Source organism: Mesoplodon mirus (assembly GCF_964341445.2).
Source record: "Mesoplodon mirus genome assembly, chromosome: 7".
Classification (NCBI taxonomy): Eukaryota; Metazoa; Chordata; class Mammalia; order Artiodactyla; family Ziphiidae; genus Mesoplodon; species Mesoplodon mirus.
Window position 1 is genome coordinate 122960228 of NC_138983.1, and position 12443 is coordinate 122972670.

Below are 12443 nucleotides of genomic sequence, written 5' to 3' on the forward strand. Positions count from 1 at the left end.
TGACAGATCTTCCTGCTCCTTCAACAAGACAATCACTCACGTTTAAATTAGCAGGACAAGGGGTGTGTGTGTGTGTGTGTGTGTGTGTGCGCGTGCGATTATAGTGAAATATGTCTTTACAAATGTGAGACTCACTTTACACAAGATAAATGGCCCCCAAATAGCTGTACACTGAATTTCAGTAAAAATCAATCATACTTTGCACAAAGGGGTTCTTGAAAGGAGTCCTGGCTCCGAGCCTGGCTGGGTTGACCGTCAGCGCCACTGACCGGTTCTGTGGCTCTGCCCCCATGCATGGCCCCGGCGCTTTCCCCACCTTGTCACAACCCCTTTGGGACTGTCTCTCGCTATTCCCATTTTACAGATGGAGCGGCAGCCTCACTGAGATGAGGCAACTCGCTGAGGGGCACAGCTGGTGATTAGCTTGGCTGGGATTTGAACTGGGATCTGTCTTACCCGAATCCTGAGCTCTTAACCACATTCTACTGCTCCCCCCCGCCGCCCCCGGAAGTATAAAGAACATTAGTAATCTCATAGCCACAGAGTGCCTGGCAATTAACAAGTTTTGTGTTTGTTAATATCCACTGTCTCCTTCAATCCTGACAGCCTCTAGTGAGGCAGAGGGATCCGATCGTTCCCATTTCACAGATGGGGACACAGGCGCGTTGAGGTATGGTGAAGTGTGTGATGTCCACAGCAGGGAGTGGCTGAGCCAGGCCTGGGACCCAGTTCTCCCCACGTTGGATCTTACCGTTACCTCCTCTAGTTCACTCAGATCTGTAATTGCTGGGGAGGATGCGTGGGTCTAGCCCACTTTATCATGGTATGGTTCCGCCGCTTGGCTATTTGATTTCTTTCCCTGCAATCCATACCCCATCTCTCCCTCTCCCCTCTCGTATGCTATGCCAACGGGCCAGCCTCCTCGCTCTTTTTTTGCCTGGAACGGGCTTTCTTAGAGAGGGGGCTTACCTTCTCGTTCTCCCCTCAGATGTCAGCTCATCCCATATAAAACAGCAGCCCCTGCCCTCTCTGTCCCTCTTCACTTATTTCTCTCTTTATCGCTTATTGCCACCTATTTTATATTTACCTGACTTTTTTTTTTTTTTTTTTTTTGTGGTACACGGGCCTCTCACTGTTGTGGCCTCTCCCGTTGCAGAGCACAGGCTCCGGACGCGCAGGCTCAGCGGCCATGGCTCATGGGCCCAGCCGCTCCGCAGCATGTGGGATCTTCCCGGACCGGGGCACGAACCCGTGTCTCCTGCATCGGCAGGCGGACTCTCGACCACTGCGCCACCAGGGAAGCCCTACCTTTTATTTTTTTAATTAAACAATTTTTTTTGGCCGCACTGTGTGGCATGTGGGATCTTACCCGGAGCAGGGATCGAGCACCTTGCCCCCCTGCAGTGGGAGTGCAGAGTCTTAACCCCACTGGACCGCCAGGGAAGACCCTTACTGGACTTTTTAAAATGTGCTTTCCCCTCTAGAATATAAGCTCTTTGAGAGCAGGGATTTGTCTCTTTTGTCCATTTGCTGTAAGCCCCCCCTTGGCATCTACTTAACAGACATTTCAAAAACATCCTGTTTGTGTAGGAGGGAGATGGGGAGGAATGTCTGTCCCTGAGCCATGCCCTGGACTTCTCCCCACTCCAGGATAAGCCCCAGGAAATATTGGGGGTGGGGGTGGTAAATGCAGCTGATATGTCCGTATGTGCCCATTGTGTTCAACTGGCATGACCTCCTTCCTTTCCCCCCCGACCCCCTTGCACTGATGCTTTATAAATATATTAGTGGCTGAATGATGTCACCGTAATGCATTTTGGGAATGGCGGTGTGGTTTATGCAACACTTGAGTTGCTCTGAATGCAAACCTGACATCATACTGAAGGCAGCAGCGGACAACATATGCACAGTAAACAGGCAAAGACTGTCTTATTGATTAACAGATGAGGCCTCTATTATTGATCAAAGCTCGGTGAGGAAATTTATCACTTTTAATTTCAGGGCTGCCAAATATTTCTGCCTCTGAGCCAGCCATTACAGAGACAATTTAAAGGCACATGCCTCCTTGCGAGAGGGGGTCTCTGCCTCTCTCTTCTTGGCTCTTGTGTCCTGGAACTGCCCGTCCTGGGGGGAGTCTGGGTGGGGGTGGGGAGTGAGGAGGCTTCATGAATGGGGGCTGGCGTGGGAGCCCATGTCCATGGTATCTGCGTGGCAGGGGGGTTGTCACCCACAGTCCCTGAAGACAGGGGACTTTCACACACTCAGCTCAGTTTTGTGACTTCAGCAAGGCAGGGGTGGAGCGGGGAGGACTTTGAGGGCATCCAGATGTGGTCAGGCCTGGGCCAAGCCGGCAGCCTTGCCTCGATCATGTGTGCTAATCTGCTTTATCTTCATCTGAGCTTGTATGATGGTGTACATCCGGCTCTTGACTGCCTACCTGCACTCCTTCCTTTCTCCCTGCTTCTCAGTCATTAAAGCAGATGCTCCTGCAGCCACATGGATGGCTGTTTTCTAAGAAACCTCCTCCCCCCCAGCCCTTTGAAGCTATGGCATGAGTAGGTTCCTCACCCAGAGGCAGGGCTCCAGCACCATGGCGATGGTGATGGTGATGGTGACGGTGAGTCCACGGGGCACCCTCCCCTTTGCAGTTCCTGCTTCCCTCCTCAGGCCCCTCCTCCCCCTTTCTTCTTTAGGGAGCCATGAGAACCGGTGGGATATAGAAATAAAGAAATAAATACAGTTAAAATCCGCTCCCTTACAGATCCACAGAAAATCATTGCTGGTTAATGATTTGGAACTGGGGAAAGTTTCTCACTATGACGGGGCTGCGACTTCATCCACCCCCAGCCTTCCCACCTCTGCCCTTTGAGGTACTTGCTGCATTTCCATGATAAATGAATGGAAAGTGGCTTGGCTGTCTCTAGTGTGAACACAAGTTGTGACTGCTTTGCCATCGAGTTCCCTGGCTCTCTTTCTTTGAAGCTGTAGAAGCTGCTGACAGGTCCTTAGCCCTAGGACGCCTGCAGCTTGTAGGGACACCTGGAGGGGATCATGGTATTCTCCCTGCCTTGAGGCGAAATTCAACTCCAGCCACCTAAGACAAATGACAATATTTATTTTTAAAGCTCTTAAGGAAAAGTGATTTCATATCTTTACTGGGTCACTTTATCACTTATTTATTTAGTTAGTCAACCAATATTTATTGAGCATCTAATAGACGGTATATCCTGCTTCTCATTAGGAATGAAGACAAGATCAATGCCCTAAGTGTTTATTAGTGTTTAATTTAAGTCTATACTAGTACAACTTGTATTCTGAGTTCTCACCCTTAATGTGCTAAATACTCCAAGTCCAAGATTTTAAAACTATTTAAAGAGTAGTGGAACCCTTTTTTCCAAATAGAATTTTACAAAAGGTTGATGTATAAAAGCGTAAATTGGATTTTAATTTTTTTTTATTTGGGGAAAGGGAGTTCAGAGCCCAACTTCATATTCATGAGGCATCTTTGCAAATGGACCCCTAGGGAGGCTGAAGGGTATAGGGATTAAGAGCAAAGGCTCTGAAGTCAGGCTCCCTGGGTTTTAATCCACCTCTGTGGTTACCTACTGTGTGACACTGGGAAAGCTATTTAACCTCTGATCTTGAGTTGTCTCATCTGCTGAATGGGTATATTCATACTATGTCCCTTAAAAGGTAGTTAGGAGGGCTTCCCTGGTGGCGCAGTGGTTGAGAATCTGCCTGCTAATGCAGGGGACACGGGTTCGAGGCCTGGTCTGGGAGGATCCCACATGCCGCGGAGCAGCTAGGCCCGTGAGCCACAGCTACTGAGCCTGCGCGTCTGGAGCCCATGCTCTGCAACAAGAGAGGCCATGATAGTGAGAGGCCCGTGCACCGCGATGAAGAGTGGCCCCTACTTGGCACAACTAGAGAAAGCCCTCGCACAGAAACGAAGACCCAACACAGCAAAAATAAATAAATTAATTAATAAAACTCTAACCCCCAACATCTCCTTTTAAAAAAAAAAAAGGTAGTTAGGATTAAATGAAATGATACATCCTAAATACTTAGCCTCATGCCTGGTATATGCCACAGCCTCAGGAAATCTGAGATGGTTTGAAAACAGCACTAGACTGCTTTCTACTACAAACATGTAGAAGAAGTAGTTCTGTCTCTTACAAGACCCTGATGTGAAACTAAAACACAGGTACACTTAAAGAAATGCTCAGACGTGTTGAAAGGAACGCAGTGCAGCTGCAGATTAGAAAGGGTAGAGCGGTGAGGGGCCGGCGTGCTTGGCGCATGCGTACTCCAGTCTTGGAAATGGACTAGGACCCGGACAGGAATGAGGCGGGGCGTTGCTCAGGCACAGAGACCCACCGAGGGTCGAGCGGCGCCCCCAGAGGGCCAGTGAGGACAACTTCCAGTGGAGCTGGACAGACAACTGGGTCAGGTTATGGAAGGCCTTGAAGCCAAGTAGAGGAATTTAGAATCAGGGCAAATTGTGAGCCACTGTACTTTTTTTTAACTTTTAATTTTATGTTGGCGTATAGCCGATTAACAATGTTGTGATAGTTTCAGGTGCACAGCAAAGTGACTCAGCCATACATATACATGTATCCATTCTCCCGCAAACTCCCCTCCCATCCAGGCTGCCACATAACATTGAGCAGAGTTCCCTGTGCTATACAGTAGGTCCTTTTTGGTTATCCTTTTTAAATAGAGCAGTGTGTACGTGTCAATCCCAAACTTCGTAACTCTCCCTTCCTTCCCCCCTCCCCGCCGTAACCATAAGTTCATTCTCTAAGTCTGTGAGTCTGTTTCTGTTTTGTAAATACATTTATTTGTATCATTTCTTTTTAGATTCTGCATATAAGCGATATCATACGATATTTCTCTTTCTCTGTCCGACTTACTTCACTCGATGTGACTATCTCTAGGTCTATCCGTGTTGCCCAAAATGGCATTATTTCATTCTTTTTTTATGGCTGAGTAATATTCCATTGTATATATGTACCACATCTTCTTTACCCATTCCTCTGTTGATGGACGTTTAGGTTGCTTCCATGTCTTGAGCCATGGTATCTTTTTGAGCAAGGAAACGTGAGGAATCAAGTGGCCTGCAAGGAACCTGCCTCTGTTGGGTGGATCAGAGGGTGGCTGATGGTGTGGCAGCCCTCCTGAGTCATTGGGTCATTCTGGGCATGACCCAACAAGAGCCTCGGTAGGGGCAGTGGTTATCGACATGCAGTGGAAGAGATGCATCTAGAAGACATTTTGAGGGAAAACTGCCAAGGCTTGTGACAGGTGCCCCCTGGACGAGATAACAGCCTTGAAGACTGTTAGCAAGTGGTAGAAAGTCATCTTCACATCGTGACACTGTCGCTTTGAGGCTTGTAAATATGGTTCCAGAAAAGTCAATCAAATTGAATTGCATTGAATTGATTGTTTATTCCACAGATATGTACAGTAATACATTCCCACTGGGTGTCAGGCAGATGCAGCTGTGCATGAGATGACATATTCCCTCCCTCGGGGAGCTGAAAACGGAGCCACAGGCATTTAGGAGACACCCTGGTGAGGCCGTGACCTGGAATGTACAGGGTGCTGTGGGGGCACAGAGAAGGACTACCTCACCCAGACACGGGGCAAGGGTTTGGGAGCTGAGGCATGAATGACGAAGCGGGGCTAGCCATACTGTGGGGCTGGGGAGAGGGGCAGGAGTGTCAGAGCCAGAGGAGGTACAGAGGGATGCTTGGACACCTTGCAGTGAGGAAGCAAAGGGCTGGAGACCAGGGAACAAGGATGAGGAGAGAGAAGAAGCAGGAAAGAGAAGTGCAAGAAGGGCTTTGTGAGTCACCGTGTAGAGTTTGGACTTTATCCTGAAGGCACTGGGAAGTCATTCAGAGGTTTTAAATGGTCATGTACAGGAGGTGGCTGGGTAGACAGTTTACTTTTAGACGCACTGAGTTAGGAGTTTATCCAGGTACTGGTATGTCAGCAATTCCTATCTTCCCATAAAGTATAATCTGGGCAACAGGGCACGTTAGTCCTCATTGGATCATATACTCCTTTCCATCTCTCACCTGGAGCCAGCCCCCCAGAATCCCCCTTCCTCTTGGGCATCTCTCCTGGACCCCATCTCTGTTTGTCTTGGTTATGCTGGTTCTGTTCCCTCTTCTATCTGGGAGAGCCCTCAGTGGGGGCATTCGAAGCTCAGTTGGGTGGGTGATCACATCTTGGAGGAGGGTCTGGGCTGGCTGCTGGGACCATGGGTTACTCCTGACTTGGGATCTTCACAACTGTTAAGCCCCCTCCCCCAGGGTCCACCTGCAAGATTTTGGCCCACGACCCCCTTTCCTAATGCAATATCACTCTTGATAATAAGGTAACTGCCTCCCCTTTCTTTCAGCGGGTGCGAAAGCCTTTGTCTGTGATCAGTGTGGTGCCCAGTTTTCGAAGGAGGATGCCCTGGAGACACACAGGCAGACCCATACTGGTGAGTGACTGATCCCCATCCCCTAGGTCCTCCGCAGTGTGACGGCACATGGACGTGAGTATCTTGTTTCCCCAGGGGAGCTGTGAGTGGGGATGGCTTGTGCCGTGCTCAGCTACCCTTGCTTGTGGGGCTGGCTGGGCAGGAATTTATGTGTGTGACTTTGCCCCAGAAGAACAGCTGCCCTGGATTAGGCCAAGACCTCTGTCTCTAATAGGCCACTTAGACCCTATCTTCATGGAGACTCTAGTACGTTCTTGTGGAGGCCTTAGGAAGTCTGTGATGTTATCTAAGCATCCCCTTCCCTTGGTGAAGGGTCAGGAAACTGCATCCCATCTGACTAACTCTGAAACCATCATGTAGTGGGCTGGTTCTCCCTCTGAAACAGTCTGGTCATTGTCTGAAAGAAAGCAGTCTGTCCACAGGGATGCGTTTGAACAATATTAATGAACAATGATACTGCTGTGATTTCACGGCATCAGTGTCATCTCATCGTGGTAACTGGCGCCATCATCATCATCATCATCAATGTAGCTCACAGTTACTGAACGTTCACAATGTGCCAGGCACTGTTCTCGGTGCTTTACCTGATCTCATTTGTCCAGTCTTTCCATAACTTTGTTAGGTAGGAGGCTATTCCCATGTCATAGATGAGGAAACCGAGGTTCAAAGGAAGGAAAGTGACTTGCTGAAGTGAACACTGAGGACAGGAGTGGTATGGCTTAGACTGCCTGGTTTAATCCTGATTCTGCCACTTACTATTTGTGGGACCATGGATCAGTTACTTAAGCTCTCTTAATTTGGGTTTCCTTGTCTGTTAGAAAAGTGGAGTAATAATGGCACCTACCTCATAGCATAGATTTTTGGGGGAGATTAAATAAGATATTTAATTAAATAAGATTAAATAAGATACTTTATTTGAAGTGCTTTGGGGAATGCCTAGCTCATAATAAACATTCAATAAATAGTAGTAGATGCATTTAATTTAATAAATATTTATTCAGTTCCTATAGCGTGCTCTGCACTGTTGGGGTCTTTAGGTAGCATTCTTCATGGAACTGAGATTCTACAAGGGAGACAGGATACGCAAATAATTGTGCAATATAATGCCAAGTCATAATAAGTACTAGTGAGAAAAAATATAGCAGGATAGAGAGAAAAGTGGTATTGTAGATCATATGGTCAGGCTTCTCTGAGAAGGAGATATCTGAGTAGAGTCCTAAAGTTGGGAAGTGAGTCATTCAAAGGTTTCAGGGAAGAAGGTCTGAGCAAAGGGAACAAGCACTTGCAAAAGCCCTGAGGTTGTGTTGAACTTATCAAGTTCAAGGAAGAGCATGAAGAGCAGTGTGTGGTCGAGGGGTGGGGAGTGAGGTGCAGAGAGTGGTGGGAGGTGAGATTGGAAATCAGGCGGGTCTCTCAACCCTGGCAAGGAATTTGGATTTTATTCTGCATGTGCCAAGAGTCCTCGGGAGGGGGATAAAAATATTTGCAAATCATACATCTGATAAGAAACTTCTGGTTTGAAAATATAAAGAACCCTTAGGACTCAATAATAAAAATACAGATAACCAAAATTAAAAATGTGCTAAGGATCTGAATAGACATTTCTCCAAAAATAGACATATGGTCACTGAGCACATGAAAAGATGTTTGACATCATTAGCCATCAGGGAAATACAAATCAAAATCACAGTGAGATACTACTTGACACCCATCAAGATGTAGCTCTAATAAAATACAGGCAGTAGGAAGTGATGTTGAGAATGTGGGACAATCAGAACCCTCACACAGGGCTGGTGGGAGCGTAAAATGCTGCCGCCACTTTGGAAAACAGTCGGGTAGTTCCTCAGGAAGTTAAACAGTTACTGTGTGACCCAGCAATTCCACTGCTACGTGTGTGAAAACATGTATCTACACAAAAACTTTCACATAAGTGTTCATAACAGCATATTATTTATAATGGCCAAAAAGGTAGAGATAACTCAATGTCCACCTACTGATGAATGGATAAACAAAATGTAATTTATCCATACAATGGAGTATTATTCATCTATAAAAAGGAATGAAGTATTGACACATTCTGTAACATGGATGAATCTTTAAAACATCATGCTCAGTGGAAGAAGCCCGTCACAAAAGGCCGCATATTATGTGATTCTGCTTATATGGAACATCCAGAATGGACAAATTATAGAGAGTAAATTAGTAAATGCCAGGGGCTGGGAGATTTGGGGGGAAATAGGGAGTGACTGCAAGGTATGGGGTTTCTTTTTGGGGTGATGAAAATGTTCTAAAATCGATTGTGATGATGGTTATGCATCTCTGAATATATTAAAAACTATTGACTTTATACTTTAAAAGCATGAACTGTGTATTATATGGTATATGAATTGTTTCTCAGTAAAGCTGCATTTACCTGCACACACAAACATTTATAGAAAAGGGGGAATATAGTCCATTGGAGGGTGTTGAATGGGGGGATGGCATGACTTGATTTATGGGTTTAAAATATCACCCTGGTTCCTGTGTTGAGAACTGACCATAGGAATGTTTCAGTTATCAATTGCTGTAGAAGAAACCACTCCAACAGTAGATTAAAGCCACGATGTGTTATTATCTCAGACAGTTCTGTAGTTGACTGTGCTCAGCTAGGCAGTTTTCACTTGGGGTCTCTCACTTGGTTGCAGTCGGATGGTGTCTGGGACCAGAGGCGTCTGCTGGCTCGATAGGGCTGGGTGTCCACGATGGCTTCCTCATTCATATATCCGCCTCCCAGTCCACCCCATGGCCTCTCTCTACAACAGAGCAGCCTGGACTTCTCCCCTGCCTGCTCAGGGCTCCAAGAGTCAGGAAGCAGAAACCGCCAGCCCTCTTAAAAGCTAGGCTGGGGCTTCCCTGGTGGCGCAGTGGTTGAGAGTCCGCCTGCCGATGCAGGGGACGCGGGTTCGTGCCCCGGTCCGGGAAGATCCCACATGCCGTGGAGCGGCTGGGCCCGTGAGCCATGGCCGCTGGGCCTGCGCGTCCGGAGCCTGTGCTCCGCAACGGGAGAGGTCACAGCAGTGAGAGGCCCGCGTACCGCAAAAAAAAAAAAAAAAAAAAAAGCTAGGCTGGAAACACATAGCATCACTTCCGCCATATTTCATTGCTCTTAGCAGGCAGAGGACAGCCCCAGGTTCAAAGGATGGAAGAGTAGACTCCCCTTCTCAGGGGGGACTGACAGACACATAGGGGAAGAGGAGCTGGGGCAGCCATCTGTGGAGACAAGCCACTAAGCGACCACAGGGACCGGAGGGGAGAAGGAAGATCAGTCCACTGCTGCTGCTGGAACAGTTATCGTCAACATCTTCTTGTCCGCCTGCCTCACCAAATCAGCCTCTCTGAGTGGAAGACATACGTCCTAGCCCTGGTATCAAGGGCTTTGGGCTGGTGTTGCCCTGGCCTGTGGCACCAGGAGAACTTTCTAGGTGAGCTGTCATTCCAGCCAGTGACCCCCTGGCTTTGTTAAAGAAGGGAACTTTGCAAGATTTTGCCCGGAGTTCCAGAGCTGGTTATCTTCAAAGCCAGAGGAGGACGTAGCTCTCCTAGGCTCCCAGCCAGTTTCTTATTGCTGGACCACATATGTAACCAAGACTCCTAGTCTGAGAATTCCAGCTGGGGGGCTGAGGAGACCGAGATCTGAGCCAGCTTCGCCAAGCAGCTTAATTCTGTCCATCCAGATTAAACTTGCAGCAGCAGGGAGCAAGCTGCCCTCACAGCCAGGGCCAGGGCGAGAGGCTGAGTCCCCGCTCAGTGAGCGGGTAGGGATATTGTTCACAAGCAGACCCCACACACTTATTGAGCACCTTCTGTGTGCCTGGCACCCACTGGGGATATGGCGGTGAGCAACACAGATGTGCTCCCTGTACTTCTTTATGAAACAACTTTATTGAGATATAATTTACATCCTGTTCACCTGTTTAAAGTATCCAATTCAGTGGGTTTTGGTATATTAGTGTATTTTTAAAACGGTTGTAAAAGATATATACATAAAAGCTGCCATTTTAACTATTTTAAAGTGTACAATTCAGAGCAATTAATGATATTCCAACCTGTTTTTAGAGTTTGGTATTGATTCAGCTTTGAAAGTCAGGAGGCATCTTAGGACCAATGCCCTTCCAGGATTTATTAAGTCAGTGAGGAGTTGAAAGTGATCAACACTTTCCAAAAAAGGATATTAGTTTCAGGTATGATTGGAAAGAACCTGGAGTTTGAGTCAGAAGCTGAGGAGGGGGCATCTGACTCCACGGTCTAGCAAGTAAATAACCTTGTTCCTCATCCTTTCTGACCTTCCAAGTCTTCTCACCTGCAAAGGAGTATAGTGCCCATCCTTCCTGTAGCAGAGGTGGGTCCCAGCCCATTCAGACTGACTTTTGCTTTATCTCCAAGTTGAATCCAAATTGTGGAGGAGAGACCAAGGTGGATGCTTTGAGAAAGGCTCCCTCCCCACCTGGCTGCGAGCACAAGGCAAGCTCCCTCTGAGGGAGGGACTTCAGCCACTCCCTGGTGTGGGGCAGGGTGCCCTTGGCTGGGGACAGAGGTAGTAGCAGCCTTATCCTCAGCATTGAGTTGGCAACGAGGCAGCTCTTCTGACGTCCGTTTATCATCTACAGTGCTGTTTCCTGCAAAACCCAGATAGATCCCTAGACTCTTTTAATAATCAGTGAACACACACAACTTGAAATCTAGTTGCCGTCTCTATTCTAAGACAGGGGGTCTCTGAGGAAGAGAGAGGCCTGGTTATGAGGAATGCTGAAAGTGATGCTAATGTTATTGGACTGGGAAAAGCCGGTGGGGTACCAGGTATGGTTGGAGAGCCATCAGGAGGGCAGAGAGAGAACTCTGTAAAGGAGAAGCAGTCGAGACCCTGGGAGAGTAAAGTCATGGTAATGCCACCTTTATATTTCTTTTTTTTTTTTGGCCATGCCACGTGGCATGTAGGACCTTAGTTCCCTGACCAGGGATCAAACCCGTGCGTCCTACAATTAGAAGTGTGGAGTCTTAACCACTGAACCGTCAGGGAAGTCCCCACCTTATATTTCTGATACCTTTGTTTATCGAACACTTTCCTCTGTTATACCCATTTAACAGATGAGGACATGGAGGCCTAGAAGCCCCCCACTAGGAAGTGAAGAGCTGGAACTCGATCCAACTCTAACTTCAGTGCCCTTTCCACCAGTCCCCAGCTGCCTGCACATTGACTCACTGTTGTCTGTGGGTGTGTGGCTGAACGGTTTAGGGAGAGATCGTGTAGGTCATGGCCCTGTCCTGGGCAGGGCTCTTTTGAATCCCTGTGACCCATTTAACTAAGAATCCTCAACACCCTGATGCCCATGTCCCCCCTTGGGAGATAGGATACAATTTCCCTGAAACAGATCAGGTCTGGGAGTTCCATGCCCAACGCCGCCCGCCATGTCAGAATTCACAGAGCTAATGTGTCGCATGGCATCAGATGAGTGATCAGGGTGCCTCACAGGTATTCTTGACACTGAAAAATGAATTTAGTAGAAAGTATTTCCAATTCTGTTTTCGTCAAACAAACGTCATCTTCACGTCTCATCCTTTCGACCCCACTTACCCTGGATTTCTGTCCTGGTGTGTGTGACCCCTCCTTGTGCCCTCCCTCCAGGATCTTTGTTTTTTAATATATAAATGTATTTATTTTATTTATTTATTTTTGGGTGCATTAGGTCTTTGTTGCTGAGCACGGGCTTTTCTCTAGTTGTGGCGAGCGGGGCTACTCTTCGTTGTGGTACACGGGCTTCTCATCGCGGTGGCTTCCCTTGTTGCAGAGCACGGGCTCTAGGCGCGCAGGCTTCAGTAGTTGTGGCACGCGGGCTCAGTAGTTGTGGCACAAGTGCTTAGTTGCTCCACGGCATGTGGGATCTTCCCGGACCAGGGCTCAAACCCATGT

The 12443-nt window shown here is 47.7% G+C and overlaps 1 protein-coding gene across 7 annotated transcripts in view; it reads left to right on the forward strand.

The window, feature by feature from the left end:
- ZBTB16 (zinc finger and BTB domain containing 16) overlaps positions 1 to 12443 on the forward strand; it is a 194794-nt gene that overhangs the window by 127036 nt on the left and 55315 nt on the right. For all 7 annotated transcript variants that reach the window (XM_082626375.1, XM_082626374.1, XM_082626372.1 and 4 more), the window contains exon 4: positions 6410 to 6496. In XM_082626375.1, coding sequence (XP_082482501.1) covers positions 6410 to 6496 — 87 coding nt within the window. The remainder of the gene's footprint in view (positions 1 to 6409; positions 6497 to 12443) is intronic.